We start from the raw sequence: 17979 nt of genomic DNA on the forward strand, positions 1-17979 counted from the left end.
ACTCCCTTGCTGCTCCTCCCTTCACCAGCATTAAGTAATGAGCAAAGGGCCTATGTAAGAAATGAGCAGAGAGATTGGTCTCAAGCATTATAGAGCCAGAGGACGCTCCTACCACAACTTCGATAATTATCTCAGCGCAAGGCTCCATCTAAGGCTTGGCTTAGCCCCAAGATAAATTTGCTACTCAGTACATATGAAATGAGAATCAATTTGGTGTAGCGGTTAATAGCACCAAAGCTAGAGGCTGTGAGTTCTATTTCCGCTTTAGGTACAGAAGCCAGCTGGGTGACTTTGTGCCTGTCCCTCTCAGCAGGCAAGGGCGAGAGAAGACTCTCCAGAGCAGCCAGCCTTTTAGTGAGATCTCTAATGGACCTTGGTGAAGAAGCAAGTTCCCCGTGCTCCTTGGGTACTATACTGTGCATGGGAACATTTCGCCAGAAAGCTCTTTGGTTGTGCTTAATGAATATAATGCCTGGCCTTTATCCCTTGGCCTCTAGACGCTGCTGTATCTGATGTGTATCCATAGTCATAAGGTCTTTTGTTAGAACCTGGGAACATAACACAGATTTACTGTTACTGCTCAGTAGCTCACAAAAGTCTTCGTTTAGATTAAAAGAAGATCAACCAATATGATCAATCATATTTTTTTTCTGTTACAGAATAACTTTATTACAAGGATTTCAGGAAGAAATCCTCATCTATCAAAGACAACATGCAAGCAACCTAGTCAGTCTTTCCCTCCACAGCAGCCTAGGGTCTGTCCATTCACTACGTAGGATAAGGAATTTGGCATCCATATTCATTTCAGACATGTTTTAATATAAAATAATTTAAGAAATCTGCCCCCAAATGTTACACGTTTTAAAAAATTAAACATTATTTGTATATTTATTATAAAACTAATTGTTTAAGTCACAGCTCACTTCCATTTGAAAAACAGTACAAGGTTTTCTCAGCACAATCAGTAAACTCATTCTGATACTTTATGCAAAATCTTTAATGAAAAAAAAATCATGACAGCGAAGACTCAGTTTAGTTACCAGTTCATATGTTGTCAGCTGATCCTGCAGAAAAAGCTGTTTCCCCTTCAAAAATAAAAGACTGAAAAAATTCTTGCATTCCAAACAGCACTGATTCAAGGAAGAATTGGGTCTCCATATGTACACTGTTGTTCAATGCCCAGGTTATAGTCTTCTCCTCTCCCACCTTTATAAGTGCTTGTCACAATACGCAGCCACCCTTTTTCACCCTGGAATCACAAATATAGGCACATCACAAAGAATTCTGGCTCAACCCACGTTCTCATCTTACAGCTTTGCTCAAAAAGTGCTATTTAAGCCTTGATTGTGCATGTACCCGGGGAAAAAAAACAACCCAAGGGGATCCAGTAGCAAAAAAATGCAGTGGGCCAACAATGCAGTGGTGCAGGATCTGCCCCATTGTTCCATATCTGAAGCAGCCACTTTTGATGATGAACTGGAATACCCAGATGAACTGGGACCAAGACTTCACCTCCTGTGCGTCTCCCTTGCTCTGACCACTGCTTTGCTGCATCTGAATTGCCTAGCTCTCCTTGGCCAGCCCGCTACCAGCATGGTTTTGAGGAGGTCTGGTGTCTGTGAGGACAGGGACTACAGCAGACACTTCACAACATATCATTCTGAAGGTCCTCTTTAAGCAATGCAGGGGATGAAGCAGGCCCTCCTGCCATCTCTCATGATGACTCCTTTCAATTTTGGTGCTTATGAGCTGGGAAGGCCTGAGGCTCTGTTGACACTCAAGAGGTACTATTGACCTAAACAGGCCCATCATCTGGTTCTACAAAATCAGTTCCTACATTCCAGCACTGCCCAACAACTCCAGCTCCTTCTGCTATACTTTCCATGCTGTTTTCATCAAAAGGCCTTTGTGAGATTCAGATACACATCTTCGTTACTTAAGGAATCATTTAATGCAACCAACAGGGACAAGAGTCCTGCAGGAGCGCCTGCTGCATCCAGAAACCTATGGATTCATCTTCTGGCTTCGCTGGCAGCAATGGGTAGAAAAACAATTAAAGCAGCTCTAGGTCAGATGTAAGGTAGTTGTGGGCCAAGCCAGGGCTACATTTATAGATCCCTACAGATTTAAATCCCTGACATGCCAAAGATTTCTGCTCTTGTGCTTATATCACAGGATAATCAATGGCTCTCCACCACTGAAAGAACTCTGGAGAAGAGGGGTTCACAAGAGGTGTAGGGTGGGGGTGTGAAAATGTCAAGGTAGCCTTGCAGTTGTGATGAAGGCCTCTTTCTGGAGTGCGGCTTGGATTCTGTGGTCACAGTTACCATCTTCACACATACATACATACATACATACATACATACATACACACACACACACACACACACACACACACACACACCATGCTTGTGGACACCCCTGCTCCTCGCCTATCTGTAGTCTCACTGCTAGCTTCCAGGCCACTAAAAATTTCTCATTTAGGTCAGGGAGTTTTAATGATGTGCTGAGATCACACATCAAACTGCCCTGATGGAGACCAGATCAAATACTACAATTGATTTAATTTCATTTAAATTTGCTGTATCTTTACTTTCTTGACATGTATTTAAGCATTTTCCTCTTTTGCCACACTCAAAATTACTATTTGGTGAATACCTTTGCAGGTCTCTGAAGGCGGCAACCAAGGGTTTGGTGGAAGTTTCTGATTTATGGAAATTAAAACCAACCTCTGCCCTAAGGTGGAATGTGCGCTGTAATATCCCTCAAGGTTTTTTCCTTAAAAGGAAGACCTTGCTTCTGCTTACCCATGGCTCGCCCCAAGAGTTCCGGACAATCCAGTACTCAGTTCCATCTTCCACATCCCAACCAGCAACAGAGACAATGTGGTTGATGAAAGGTGAAGAGTGGTATTCAGTATAGAGTCCTCCAGTGTAGTTGTCCAGGCCAGGGGTGGCCATGATCCCACAACTGTTTAAATTACATGAATTTAGAATGCTAGTGAAACCAACAATGCTGAAATGTGTGCAATATCACAAAAGTGAAGAGTTCCTAACTAGTTTTAAAATTAGCTATGTGTCCACAAGTAAAAAATTATGTGCGATGATACTGTGAACCAATCATGGATATATTTAGGAGAGAAATTGAGCCTGCTATAGGTGATGTGCAATCCTGTACATTTCTACTGAGGCATAAGCCCTCCTGCAAATATGGGCAATCCATCACCAGGAGACTACACAGGGCCTTCCAGTCCCACATATGTACTCCATGAATGCCCTCAGAGTCCTAATGCTGTTTTTTTGAGGAGGACAATGTTTTGCTTTACAAAAATGAAGTAAGTCTCAAAAGAGGTATGTTAAAGCTCAAATATTTGGATTTTAAAGAGGAAAAAAACCCACACCAAAAGCTAGGCCAAAATTCCACACGCACCCCACCCACCCACCCACCCACCCACCAGACATCACTACCAGACTCCACCTTTAGGACTTATATAAATAAATAAAACAATGGGGGGGGGTATTTTCCCAGCTGCACAAAGTTTCTTCCTTCCAGCTCTAATAGATGCCATGGAAATAAGTGTGTTCAGGATTGCAAACTAAATCAACTTTTAAAAAGTCTCTAAAACTCCAGTTGTTTCTGAGAGCAACCTTAATGCTATAAAGAGATCTTTAATGATTGCAGTTGTATTTTTGCCCTGGAACCCTGACCCTTGGGGGGAAAAGTCATATGGTGATAACAACTCAGATTCAAGAGGAAATTTCTTCTAGATTTGACATTTCATTATAATTTTGTAGTGGCATTTTCCATTACTCATGATTAAGTTTTGTATTATTTTACCCATCACAAAGAAGGTCATGAGAAAGTCATTGCTAATATCACTGTAACCACAAGCACTGAGCGAGGCTAATAAAGCAGACAGTGACGTTTCCTCCCTGGATGAGTCTGCATAGAGCAGAAGGATCATATCAGAAAATATTAAAATGTGGCTGTAATTTTCCATTTCCTGGATTAGCTAACTAATCAAACAGACATTTTCAGAGCAAGGCTACCATCAGAGGTGAAAAGCCTTCCAAGAAAGGGGAAGAATGTGCTTGTTTTTAATTTTTATTTCATGATTTACTCCTCCTGTTTGCATTTTTACCCATAATCAAGGCATTTTAGGGAAAAGGAAGGAAGACTATGGATTTTGTGGGCTAAGCCTTCGTGCAACACAGCACTGATGCCTGAATGAAATGCTCTCCTGTTTGGCCTCTGCTGAGACCCTCTGAGAGAAGGTGGCAGTTTTCTCAGCCATTGGGAACGCTGACCCTGCCCCATCCTTGGTTCTTCTCACCATCCTCAGAGGCAGAGAGATAAACAGCCATGGCTGTAGGAAGAGCCCCTATGGACCACTGGACTGATCACCTGCCCAATTCCTGACTATTTCAACTGAAGATGTTACCTAGTTGGGTAACGAAATGCTTGCAAGAAAGCAGCCAAGCTTGGAGAACCCCAAGGACTCCATACTTCAATATTCTGTTTCAAACTTTGATCTTTGAGAGGTATGTATTATATTGCTGTTATTGTTATTTTTTAAAGAATTGTGGCACTTTTGAAGAGAACCCTCCCTCTTTCCAAAACACAATCATCGATTCCCTTGTTTGATAAGCTTGTGTTGCTTTATTTCGGGGATGGGCAAACAAACCAGTTTGTTTATTCCTGGGCTTGGTGATTGTTTAAGGAGTGAAAGGAATGCCTTCATATTTGTAGAAGCTTAAGGCATCCATTTCATCTTAAACCACTTTTCACCCACCTCCAAATCAGGTAATTTTTTCCTGAAGGGTTTGAGATGTATAAAGAGAAAATGCTTCAGATGTCCATTTCAGCCTTTAAAACAGTGTTTTCCAACCTTGGCAACTTCAAGATGTGTGGACTTCAACTCTCAGAATTCCCCAGCCAGCAGGGGCCAGGGAATTCTGGGAGTTGAAGTCCACACATCTTAAAGTGGCCAAGGTTGAAAAGCACAGCTGTAAACCATCTCCCTGCCTCCAAAAAAGCTAGCCACACCCACTCCAATCAGGAAGGAAAGAAAAATTAAATGAATCATTCTGAGGCATAAAACTTATGCCCACTCCTTTACCTGATGGGACCATTCGCATAGATTTCTGCCATCATCTTCTCTCGACCACTGACGCTTCCATAATCAGCAACTTTCCAGAGGGTGTAGTTTTTTATCACATGGCATTCCCCAAAGGTAACACACGTTCCACACTGGTTAAACTTCTGGCATGCTTCAAAACAATTACGTGAAATAAACAGAAACAGCAGTTAATTCTCCCAGACAGCCTGTTATTCATCTGCCACCCAAAATTGCGAAATTAAGATCCTCAGCACAGCACCTGGGGCATTGCCCTGTTTGTTTATTTGCATTATTCCTATTCCACTTCACATATATTTCCATTGAATAATGAACTATGGGAATCATAACATGAAATACAAAGCTTCCAAGCATAACATGACATTTGAAACAAACCAAAAGACCCCCCCAAATTTAAAAAAGTCCAGGAGGCTTGTGTCATAGAACAGTTTCTAGAGTAAATCCCTCATCAAATTTCTTCCAAAAGGGAGCAAGAGAGAAGACTACTTCACACACTCTGGGGAGAGATCTCCACAACTATGGAGGTGCTATGGGCGAAAAGAACTTGTGATACACCGATCAGACTTTAGCCAAAGGTGGAAAAGAGAGCTAGAACTTCACTGCTAATCTGAAGTCTTAGGCACATTCATGCGGCTGAAACCGGCTAATATGGACTAGAATAAATTTTTTAGTGTCAACTGTGTGAATTGAAAAATGATGAATGATTCTTATCTCAGCAATAAAAGAGTCATTGGTTTAAGGCTGGCAGCTCCCCTCTTAGCATAGTCACATCTCTGTAATAAGGAAGAAACAAACTTACAAGGGCAACTCTAAGTATTCATGAAACTATTATCAAAGCTTTTCGGTGTAATATTGGCTACTGACTAGTAGGAGGTACCACATGAGTAGAACACCTAGTATGGAGGATACCTAAGCCTGAAGAGACTCAGTAAGGATGAAACTGGTCGTGCGCCTTCTACGAGTCAGTAGCCAATATAACATCTGAAAACGATAGAAGGGGAAGTGGTGTTGAGACCTCTAGAATGAGGCCCAGATCAGTACAAATCAGAGAACTCTCTAGTATGGAAAAAAACTGAAGGTGTACCTGCATAGCTTCTATAACTATCAAAGCATCTGCTGGAATGGGGGGGTGGGGGGATGACAAATGCAGTGTCATACTGTAAGATCCCCTTCTTCTGTACGCATCTTGTGACATTCCATGCACACACAAAAGGGATGGAGCTTACAGTACAATCCTTTGGACACCTCTGGATGATTACCCAGGATGGCTATCAAGCCAACCCAGCCATGGTCTGTTATCAACCAACCCTCTTTTGCACGCTTCCCTCTTACTTTGTGGGGTTTCTTTCCATTTGTTTTTAAATGCTCAAAATACATGCCCTGTATTTCCATTTCTTTCAAAATGATCAAAGCAGCTAAATTAAAATCTATTTCAAATTAAGGAAAGGAAGACACTAGCAGCAGAAATGATCGTCTTTTACGCCCGCCGGAAGAAGAAGCTTGGAGATGAAGTCCAGTATTCAACAGTCTGGTGCTACAACAGAAGAGGCCAATAAGTTGCACCTCTCACAGAGGCGAGACATGAAAGACATCTAACGGGATTGGCAGAAACGGCCTTTTTCAAATCTTGGTCCCCAAAGATTTTAATAGGCAAGAACTGTGGTTTAACAGTTTGTGCTAATGTGTCCAACCAGAACTGCAAGATACAAGTTGAAGTTAGCTTGCAATCTGAGCTTGGACAAGCAAAAACTCTTGGGGTGTAACACCAAATGATGGTTTGTTCAAATTAGGCAATATCTAATTGAAGAAGGGCATTAAGTGGTAGGGAAGCACTTGCGCAACACCAGGATGTCTTTCCGCAGTACAGTCGTGTTACTGAACTCATTCTAAATTCATTAGGAACCAGCCGAGTGTACGTTCAACATTTTATGTGCTTTAGGGCAGTTTTGTAAACAGCCTGATTACCTATGATGGATATGAACTAGCTCCAGGCAATCAGCAAGGGGTTTCTTTAAACAATACGGACATTTGTGAGCTAATAGCCAAACTGTCTGTGGGCCATAACCTTCGTGGATGTATTAGCAAGGCTGCTCAGTTATATTCCCCAACATCAACAGTATACAATGTGTTTGGTAGGGAGGGCAGGAAGGCACTGGCAGAAAACCTCACTGGAGAAGATGTTCTGAAATTTTCACAGACCTTTGCAAAATTTGGGTGATCATTATTACCATTCATTAGAAGTAACAGTTACAGACTCCCATCAGTAGATGGGGTATGTAGGTTAGTTGGATCCATTGCAAGGCTGATACAAATGATGTATCATTGGGATGGCTTTCCTTTCTTTTGGAGCCCACTTCAAAGCCTTTGCGCTCTGATCATACACACCTTGGTCTTTAGCTTGATAGTTGTTGCATGTTTCGTCCGGGATGCCGTGCTCATGAGCATACTGCCACACACCACTGTCATCACCTCCTTCGCATGATCCAGCATTGGCACAGTCAATCACATTTTGAACAGAGAGATATGCCGAGGGCCAGACACCTTTCTTCTTGATATTAATGCGATCTAAGAGAGAGAGAAATAAGCTTTCTAAGTAATGTATAAAACTAGGAACTGTAACCCTTCTAAGGCACAGACTGAGTTCCCACAACAAGCTAAGCCAAAATATGGTTTGTTGACTTTGGCTTGGTGTGTTTTGTGAACTCAACCACAGTTTGTGGTTTGCTATGTCAGGCCAACTCACACCACTGTAATTTATTTGCAATCCATGGTATAGCAAGCCATGACATAGTACAAACCTAGTCATGAAGTACAGATTGTCCAAGTCTAACTGTCCAAATCTTCTGTTTCCCTTTCCCTACCTGCCACCCACAATTTTGTACTAGACCTCACATTCTAGTAAAAAAAACAAAAAAAAAAATTGGATCCTAGAAACCTGCTATTTACTCCAAAAAGGGGCTGCCTGAATTCCTTCCCTTTTGAATCCCAACTGCTCTTTCATTTTCCCTTCAATAATACCATTCCGGCCAATTCAGTCCTTTACCACAATCATTTCACATTGTCCATACATTTTAATATGGCAACACCTGGGCTCAGAACCTACGTAGTGTTGAACCTGGTTGGTACTTAGGTAAAAACCAACAGAAGACTGTAGGTTAAACCAGGGTGAAAAAAAGTCCCAGCAGAAAGCAGGGACAAATTGCTTCCGTACTGCTGCCCAGAAAGCTATGTGGACATGTCTGTTACATTACTACGAGTTGAGCACAACGTGAAGGAGACTTTGCCTTCCATCTGGTGGCAGAGAATTGCTCAGGTAACTCAGTTAGAGACAATGTCATGAAACAAGCCCTCCACTCTCAACCAGTGTTGCCCAATCCTGAAAGGCGGAGCACACGACCCAAGAATTGGAAGATGGGGCAGAGTGATTTAAAAGGCGGATTGTGATGTGGGGTGTAGCGACCAAGAATTCTTTTAAAATCTACACATTTCCTTAGGAGGGAGCAATGCTGTAATTCTTCACCTCGTAATTCTCCTTCCAGTGGAAGGCATAACCAGCAGGCATTCCCATACCTGCCAGGGCACTGGTGCTACCGTGAGCCCAGCAGGATCCACAGTACTGGGGGATGTGCTGGTTTCGGGTGGTGCTCGCATAATTGATTCCATCTCTGTTTCTCCAGTCCCAGCTCTTGGGCAGCTTAGAGAAATCCAAATATTCGTGTGGACGAGGGTAGGTTCTTTGAGGGAGAAATAATGAGGAAAATAACTTTCTGTGAGCAAAGGTAAGATGGTTATTTCTCAGTGCTTGCTTTGATTTGAGCCTAACCCAGCCTAAACAGCATATATGATTCCCACCTCATTTGATTCATAGGCAGCTCTGTGAGTCAGCTTAGGCAGAAAGGAAGTGACTTAGCCGTTATTGCCAGGAGAGCTTTGTGGTGAAGCAGAGATTTGAATGTATTGTCGAAGACTTTCACGGCCGGCATACGATGGCTGGTGTGGGTCTTCTGGGCTGTGTGGCCGTGTTCTTGAAGTTTTGTTTCCTAACGTTTTGCCGTTTCGCCAGCACCTGTGACCGGCATCTTCAGAGTGCAGGAGCACAGACAGGAGCAGTTCTCTCTGTGCCCAGGACGATGTGACCCTTTTGTGGGTATTTATAGAGATCGGGGGGGGGGGGGAGGGGGATTGGGGGGTTGGGTTACTGAGTGGCTGCTTGTTTTGGTATCAGAATCTGTGTGTATCTTCCTGGGGATTAGGCAGGGTTTTTTCTTCTATTGAATTGTTAACGAGGGGCTGCTGGGGGTGATTAGCAAGTTCACTGTGTGAACTGTTCACATGTCCTGGTGGTTGAGCTGAGTTCATTGACCTTTGGCAGGCTGTAAAAGACTCTCCTCTTTAGACTCTCCTGTTTAGACTCTCCTCTTTTTTATTTTGTTGATCAATAAAAAAGAGGAGAGTCTAAAAATCAACAAAACCTGGCTACCAATCCTGAAAAATACAGCCTGCAAAAGGTCAACGAGCTCAGCTCAACCACCAGGACATGTGAACAGTTCACACAATGAACTTGCTAATCACCCCCAGCAGCCCCTCGTTAACAATTCAATAGAAGAAAAAACCCTGCCTAATCCCCAGGAAGATACACACAGATGCTGACACCAAAACAAGATTCTGACACCAAAACAAGCAGCCACTCAGTAACCCAACCCCCCCACCCCCCCTTTCCCCCCACCCCCTTCCCCCCTCAAATCTCTATAAATACCCACAAAAGGGTCACATCACCCTGGGCACAGAGAGAACTGCTCCTGTCTGTGCTCCTGCACTCTGAAGATGCTGGTCACAGGTGCTGGTGAAACAAAACTTCCAGAACACGGCCACACAGCCTGGAAGACCCACACCAGAGATTTGAATCTTTTTCCAGTTTTAATTTCTAATCTGGAGTAAAGGACCAGCTACCCTTCCTGTACTTTTGATTCTTGAACATGTTATCCACATCACTGGGAAGACACTGGGTAGTTTCCACCAGCTTAAATATTACTTCCCCCTTGCTTTTTCTCTTGACCAGCAGCTCCATGATCACTCCTTTTGAAACTATCATATGACACCCTCACAAGATGCCTTTTCTTCAGAACTCTTTGATGACTGCAACAGTTCCCAGATGGACTTTGATCTCTTCTCTTGCCTTTTCAGCAAAACTCTGTGGGGGGGGGGGCATCTTGGAAGAGCAAAATGATGACACATCAGAATTTGCAAAGGGACACAATCGAGAGGGGTCACCTTCCCAACTGGGCTCTTTCCATATATTTCAGATTACATCTCCCATAATACTCAGCAGCCATGGTGGCTGAGACCGATAAGAACTGTAGCTTAATTACCTTGAGGAGGGGAAAGCTGTACAAACTAGCTGCAAACTCATTGTGTGTGTCAGGATTTGTGTTGCACATCAACTGTGTGCAACCCAGAAGGATCAACAATGGACAAATACATGCTTTACGGGAAAAAAAGCAGACCCCCCCCCCCCCAAGGAGACCAGGCCTGCTTGGTGGACAGAGCATTTTAGCAGATCTTTGGGAAGGACCTCTTCTTTCAAGAAGGCTAATATAATATAAGAAATACTTTGGAAGGGTATGGCTGATTGGCACTTTGATGATTCTAATGAATTAACAATCCGTTAGGAAGCTCCCTTCTCTATTTCTGTTCTCCTAAATTACTACTGTAAAGAGAGTTAAATGCCCAACACCACCATCAACAACTGCCAAAATGACGTAACTAATATCGCCGCATCCCTGGAGGTCAGGCTCCAGTTCCAACCCTCAGAGTCTGTACTCTGCTCTTCTGCTTAGGCTGACTGTCCCCCATCCTTAACCAAAAGACAGACACAACCTGCCAACATCTTTTTTCCCTGGCGTCCCCATTACGTTAACTTTTAATATTTTAACATAAAAAGCTGCCTTCTGTTACAGATCCATCTGGCTCTCTGACACCCACACTGACCAGCACAGGGTGTCCACCTTTTCAGCCTGGAAACTTTCCCAGTTTTGAGATGCCACAGAAAGAATTTGGGATTCAAACTCTTTACAAATGTTCTCTTTTCTTGTGTGCAACGCACTGTGTTCTGCTGCTGAGCCCCAGCCTTGCCCAAAGGCAAAATGCCCATTTCTGCCAATGGCCCATCCTTATCTCTTTCCCACATGTATAAATAGATGTATTTCGAACCACAGTTCTTTGTCAAGATACTCAGAATGATTTACATGAGATCACATCTTTTTGCCTTTTATTAAGTTGGAGACCCAACGGTTGCCCAACGCCCCTGGGCAGTTTCAGGGTCAAGCAAGGAAGTGGGAACCCTGGTTAGAACCAGGCCACCCTCCCCCCTTCCCTCTTCACCCGGGAACACCCAGAGCCCTGAAAAGCGAGGGGGGCTCCCAGGCGACTGGAAAGCAAGCCCTCGGATTTGCCCCGAGCCCGCTGTGCGGGGATCTCCGGCTCTGCCCCCCACTCCAGCCTGTGCTTCCCAGAGCGAGGGCAGAAGCTGAAGGACCGGCGAGAGGATGCCCAGACGGGCCCGTCCACTCTCTGCCTCCCCCCCAACCTCCAGTAGTGCCAGACCACCACCCCAATTCCACGCCGGCTGGGAATTCTGGGCATTGGGCCTCTAACGCATCTCAATTGCTCCTGGTTGGGGAAGGCTGCTTTCCAGCTCTCGAATCCTTGAGCTCCCCCTTTCCTTGGACCCGGGCAATCAAGAAAGGCCCTTCCGCCAGGCTCAGCTGCGCCCCCCTCCCAGGCATCCTATCCCTGCCTGCCTAGCAGACTTCCGACACGTTCCGGAGTCCCGCGATTGCGCGCCGCCGCTTTTACCGGACGCCGGGGGGCTTGCGCGGCAGCGGCTTGTAGCAGCTCTGCCCTTCTTTGAAGTGGAGGCCGGCGGCGCCCGCGCACGCCCCGAGCAGCACCGGCAGGAACCAGAGGGCGAGCGGGGGGAGGTCGCGCCCAGCCATGACAGTCATAAGGCCGGCTTGCTGCCACCCGCCGCCGCCCCCCGCGACAGCTGCAGGGAAAGGAGCGCGCAGAGCCGGGCGGGACCCCCTGCCCTTTCTGCGGAGAGCTGAGGGACTGCGCCCCGGGCTGGCGCAGGGGGAGGCGGCAACGTGGGGGGACGGACCGAGAAGCGCCGCCGCCCTCTCGCCGCCGCCCCGCCTCGCCGCAGGTAGGCTGACTGGTTCGCCCGGGATTGCGAAAGCGGCGAGCAGTTGCGACAGAGGAAGCAATCACGCGCGCCCTCGTGACTCGGGGGCTGAGGCGCCCGAGCCGCCCGCTGGGCAGCCGCGGGTGCCACCCCGCGCGGGCGAGGGAGCCTCGGAGGAGCGGCCGCCCCGTTCGGGCTCGGTGGCGCCGCGGGCGGGCAGCGTCCTTCCGGGCCTCTTCCAGAGCGCTGCGGGCGCTTGCCTGAGAGCCCACCTGGCTTGGCGAAGGCGGCCGGAAGGGCTGACGCTGCCCCTTGAGCCTGTGCCCTTCTTGATGAACCCCCCGTAGGCTGCAGTGTGGGCGACGCTGAAGGCTCCGAAACGCTTCAGCAGCCCTTGGCAGAGACCCCTATAGTAGATCCATTACGGTATATAGCAGCGTTTCCCAACCTTAGCAACTTTGAGAGATGGGGACTTCAACTCTCAGAATTCCCCAGCCAGCCATGCTGGCTGGGGAATTCTGAGAGTTGAAGTCCCCATCTCTCAAAGTTGCTAAGGTTGGGAAACGCTGCTATATAGAAATGTCAAATAGTCTGTGTCCCTCCTGGCTATGAGAGCTAAAGCTGAACCGCCGCGGAGCATAAATCTCCGCAAAGCTGCTCTGTGTAAACGGGTTTCACGTGTCGTGCCTGAGTCCCGGAAGTGTTGCGTCTGGAGTTTAAAGTTCGACAGCATGGAGCAATAGAGCGCACTGTGCCCTTCAGTTCTTATAGGGCAGTAAGTAGTTGGCAACCTTGTTATCTGATAATTAAATATAGGGTTGTTTCCAGATAGGATTCGTGAGCCTTCCCTCCCCCCTTTCTTTATCATCCACCTCAGGGCTCCAGCCTGCTGAAACAAGGATTTTGAGGAAGTAATTCACGATCTGGGGGTATCCCGGGATTTAGTTATGGTTTGTGGTATCGCTATTATTTTCATAAGAGCATGTGCCTCAGGATATTTGGCTTTTGTTTCTAAATAAAGAAGTACAAAATCCTTGGTTTTGGTTTGCTTCTTGTTTTTAACGCACTCTTTGCAGCTGCTAACTGTGATTTGATGGGGATGTGCAATGCCCACAAAGGCCAAGATTTAAAAGGAAGTTGTGTCATGAGCGCCGTGGAAATTGTGTTTCAAGAAAAAGACAGCAAGAAATGAAAGTGAATCAAAAATAAGTTATATGGTAAGATAATATACAGAAGGTGGAGGTTGGAAGCAGCAGAAACTTTCAAAGACCACAGATCCAGACATTGTAGGAAAGGATTAATATCCAAATTTATGAGAGGAAGTAAGATATAATCTGTCTTAAATTGAGCTCAACTCCTGATGACTATGTGAAGATGTCTGTATTGGATTCATGGCAACAACACAGAAGTTGGTTGCTATTTTCTTCTGGATTTAACTTAGAGCTCTGAGATTTCCAAGTGGTCTTCCATCCAAGTAGTAACTAGTGGTGGCCCTGCTCAGCTTTTAAAAGGTCAGCAAGAAAATGGGGTGCAGTCAAAACATCAAGACGACCACAATAGTGCAATCTGCAAAGCATCCATTGCACCAGCATGGCCACCATCTTGACTTTTTTGACCACACCCTGTGGACACTCATCTGCTACCTACTGTGCTACTTCTGAGCTCAAAAGAAACCCAAATGATTCCTCTCCTACTCCTTGGGTAACTGTTTTCTTTACTCAGGGAAATATTTGTATAGAACTGAGTTAGCAGGCCTTTTCAGACACTGGCAGGAGGGAAAGAGAAAGGGGAAAAAACAGTCACAGCTTCTGGAGAAACTCAGTACTTGTTTCTGTTGAGTAAGCAGTACTCTTGTGACCTTGCTAAAGCATCCAGTAATGTATTAACAGCTCTTAATTTAGAAACACCGAACATGCCAAGTGCTGAATGAAGTAACTCTGCAGGTACTTGTAGGTGCTGAATGAAATGATTCTACAAGCCCTCGTCTGCCTCTGAGGCACAAAGTCCATCCCTGTCAGGTTCACAGAGTTGATGTGAATGATAATTGATGAGTGCCTGAGGCTTCTATGGTTTTGCCCAACATGCTGCTACCTACCTAAATATCTGACTTCACGCGATGACATTTTATGTAGAAGTGCATAATCTAGCGCCTCTCTGATTTGTATATTTATTTTATTTACATAGAAAATTTATTTGGCCACCCATCTTACGTATGAACTGTGGATGGCTAACGATAAATATAAAAAAGCCTGCATAAAAAAAGAATTAAGATAATCATAATGCAATCATGGAAGGGGCTTGAGTGCCACCGACACCATTTTTGCGGCTCGCGTGCTCATGGAGAAGCAGAGAAAAGAAGCCATTACACCTGGCCTTCCTTCACCCAGATAAAGTTTTGATCGCGTTCTGCATCAGCTGATGCTGTATGTACTATGTGACCATGGTGTGCCCAGGCTACTCATAAAATGGGTCCAGATGCTCTGTGTTAATACCAGCTGCTGAGTGAGATGCACCACCAGCCTTTCCAACAGCTTTCCTGTGAAAGTTGGTGTGCACCAAGACTCAGCACTATCGCCATTCCTGTTCATTCGTGTCATAGATACCATCACGAGACCTGCATCAGAGCGCTCCCAGGCCTTGCTCTATGCCAGTGTTGTCCAAACTTGGCCACTTTAAGATGAGTGGACTTCAACTCCCAGAATTCCCCAGCCAGCCACGCTGGCTGGGGAATTCTAGGAGTTGAAGTCCACTCATCTTAAAGTGGCCAAGTTTGGACAACACTGCTCTATGCCAATGACGTCCTCCTCCAGCTACCACCAGGGAAGAACTGCAGCACCATGTCCAGACATGGAACAACCATCTGAGGCAATTCAGTTTGTGCCTCAGTATCAAGACTGAGTATCTAGAGACCAGCCTGAGCACCTCTACCACCCAGGTTGGCAGTGAAGATCTAGTAAAGACAAACTCTTTCCGTTACTTAGGATCTCATCTGCAAAGTGACAGTGGCATTAATGGGGAAGTGCACGCGACAGTGAGAGCAACATGGCTGCGGTGGAAGGAGATTACTGGAGTGCTCTGAGACAGGTGCACGCCAATTCACTTAAAATCGAAAGCGTATAGAATGATGGCTCACCCAGTAGCACCACATGGTGCTGAGTGCTCCGTTGGTCATTAGGCGTCTCCCTTCTTGACCTTCTGCTGCCAGACTGGATCGTCAGCAATGATCCAGTCTGGCAGCAGATGGGCACTGCACCAATAACAGAGAAAATGCAGGAAAAACACCTACTGTGGTATGGCCACGTCCTATGAGCAGCACCCCACACTGTCGCCTGCACCACCTACCACTTTAGCACCAATGGCAAATGCCCTGCGCAGAAGACCAAACCAAAGATGGCAGGACACAATTGACACCGACATGAAGATCACCCAGTTGGACCCGGTTGCTGCGTTCCATCGTGTGAAATATTGTTCGTTGATCTGAAAAGTGGACCTTGCACCTGCTGGAGAACACTAGGAAGATGAAGAAGAGAAGAAGAAAATACAATAATGGAGGTACCATATAACAAACTCGCAACCCAAACCACACCTATATTGGGTTCATCTAACATCCCGGCCCAGGGCCTGGGGGGAAAGTCACATCTTCACAGCCTTCTGAAAGGCCAAGAGATCAAGACTTTCTGGATCTCAGCGGGGAGGCTGTTCCATAGGGCAGGCACCACAACACAGAAGTTACAGGAGCTTTCATGGCAGCATGGAGCCTGTGGAACAGTTACACTTTTCATAAGATGGGTGCCACCGTCCTGCAGATTATGTTTTTAAGGTTTTAATGGTTTTCTGTTGTTACTGTTTGATTATTTATTTCTATCTGTTTGGGGTTTTAACTGTGTAAGCCTCCCAAAGTCATGTATATGAGATGGGCAGCTATACAAATTGAACAAATAAATAATAAATAAATAAATTTACAAGTCAGAAGGTGGAGATCCAGGAGCCCACACAGGTTGCATTCTTCTCCATAACTTGATTTATACTTCACACCATAGGTGTCTGGTACATGCCACAATGATGTCATGTACATCATGACATCAGCATTGAAAAGATGCAAATTGTGTAATTTGTCTGGCAATCTCATATGTGGGACATCCCCCACCTCTTCCCTGATGCTCGTGCTTTAAACTAAACCATAATGCCATTTGTTAAAATTTGGCTGAACACAGAACTGGAAAGTGCCTTCAGACAATAGAAAAAGCAAGGAGAGAAAAGTTCTCAGGCCAGGACATTTAAATTTGACCTGATGTAAATGTAATTAAAATGATATTAATACTCAATTATCATTTCTATGATTGCTGTCCTGTATTTAATCATTTTTCTGCCCTCTTACATTAAATATTATAATTCCATGATAATTTGGGGAATAGTATGCAGGTTTAGGAGCTTAGCTTGTGCATTTGGGCACAGAATATTACCTGAACCAGCCATTATGCCTTATTCAACAAGTTATAATTAACCCAAGACAGCTGGTTTAGTCTAGTGATTAAGGTGCTGGATTAGAAGATGGGAGGCCTAGTCCTGACTAGGCACGGAAGCTGGTTTGTGACTTTGGGCCAATCACTCTCTCTCAGCCCTAGGAAGAAGGCACTGGCAAGTCACTTCCAAAAATATTACCAAGAAAACTGCAGGATCAAGTTACCAGGAATGAGGGCTGATAATGGGCCAGAACACAATAGTTGACCAAAACATGCCTCAGTGCATGGTGTGAAGCCCACTGTTGTGTTATTCAAAAGGTCCACTTTGTTTTGGAACTGTTCTTTGTATTGCACTGGGTTGCATATCATCCTAAACTCAAACTTGTTTTAAAATTAACATTGTATCTGGAGACCTTCAGTGAGGGGGAAGAGACCACTTCCTGGAGCCCCCTATTCCATTTATTCTCAGCTCTTATCACCAGAAAATTCCTCGTAATGTCTAACCTGAATCTACTTCCCAGCATTTTCAACATCTTTGTCGCAGCAGTCCTTTCCAAGTGATGGAGAACAAGTCCCCTTGTTCCTCTATATGACAACCCTTTAGATATCTGAGGAGTGCCATCATATTTTCCACCAGCCTTCTCTTCTGCAAGCTAAGCATATTGAGTTCATTTAGTGTTCCTCATAGGATTCAGTTCCCAGTCCTGTCACCAGCCTGATAGCCCTTCTCTGAACTTGCTCCAGTTTGTCATAACCTTCTCAGTTTGCAGTGCCCAGAACTGGCTACAATATTTCAAGGGGGGCCCAGCCAAAGCAGAATGCAGAGGGATACCCAACTTGTTAAACTCCAACCCATTCTCTACTAGAGCACTGGATGAACCCAACTGCTGAAGAGTTTTCAAAATATGGGATTAAATCTTGGCGTGGAAATATAGTGATGAAGGAGATCTCTGTTTTCATATAATCCTTCTTTCTATAGCAGTGTTTCTTAACCTTGACATGCTGGCTGGGGAATTCTGGGAGTTGAAGTCCACACATCTCAAAGCTGCCAAGGTTGAGAAACAGTGCTCTGTAGTGTTAACCTTCTCCTTTTACAGCAGCTCTTCTAAATACAACTCCCTTTCTCAATTCCGTTGAAAAACTAATATAAAGGTAGGCACTAGAAAGGCAGAATAATCATGTGTATGTAACAAGGA

General features: G+C 45.2%; 1 protein-coding gene across 2 annotated transcripts in view; it reads right to left on the reverse strand.

The window, feature by feature from the left end:
- Window positions 1-12343, reverse strand: part of CTSZ (cathepsin Z) — a 15349-nt gene extending 3006 nt beyond the window's left edge. The window contains exons 1-6 of one of the 2 annotated variants that reach the window (XR_015798614.1): window positions 11993-12343; window positions 8708-8871; window positions 7523-7702; window positions 5120-5270; window positions 2808-2970; window positions 1041-1249 (exon numbers count right to left, since the gene is read on the reverse strand). Coding sequence is in view for 1 of the 2 variants with exons in the window: in XM_007431868.3 (XP_007431930.2) it covers window positions 1136-1249; window positions 2808-2970; window positions 5120-5270; window positions 7523-7702; window positions 8708-8871; window positions 11993-12141 (921 nt within the window). In the remaining variant the exon portion in view is untranslated. Of the gene's footprint in view, window positions 1-874; window positions 1250-2807; window positions 2971-5119; window positions 5271-7522; window positions 7703-8707; window positions 8872-11992 lie in introns of those variants that run through there. The other variant, XM_007431868.3, reaches the window with a different exon arrangement.
- Window positions 12344-17979: the final 5636 nt, after the last annotated feature.

This window comes from Python bivittatus, unplaced genomic scaffold (assembly GCF_059951505.1).
Source record: "Python bivittatus isolate LINGU-HERP-01145 unplaced genomic scaffold, Pbiv_v1 ctg000700_np1212, whole genome shotgun sequence".
NCBI classification, from domain to species: domain Eukaryota; kingdom Metazoa; phylum Chordata; class Lepidosauria; order Squamata; family Pythonidae; genus Python; species Python bivittatus.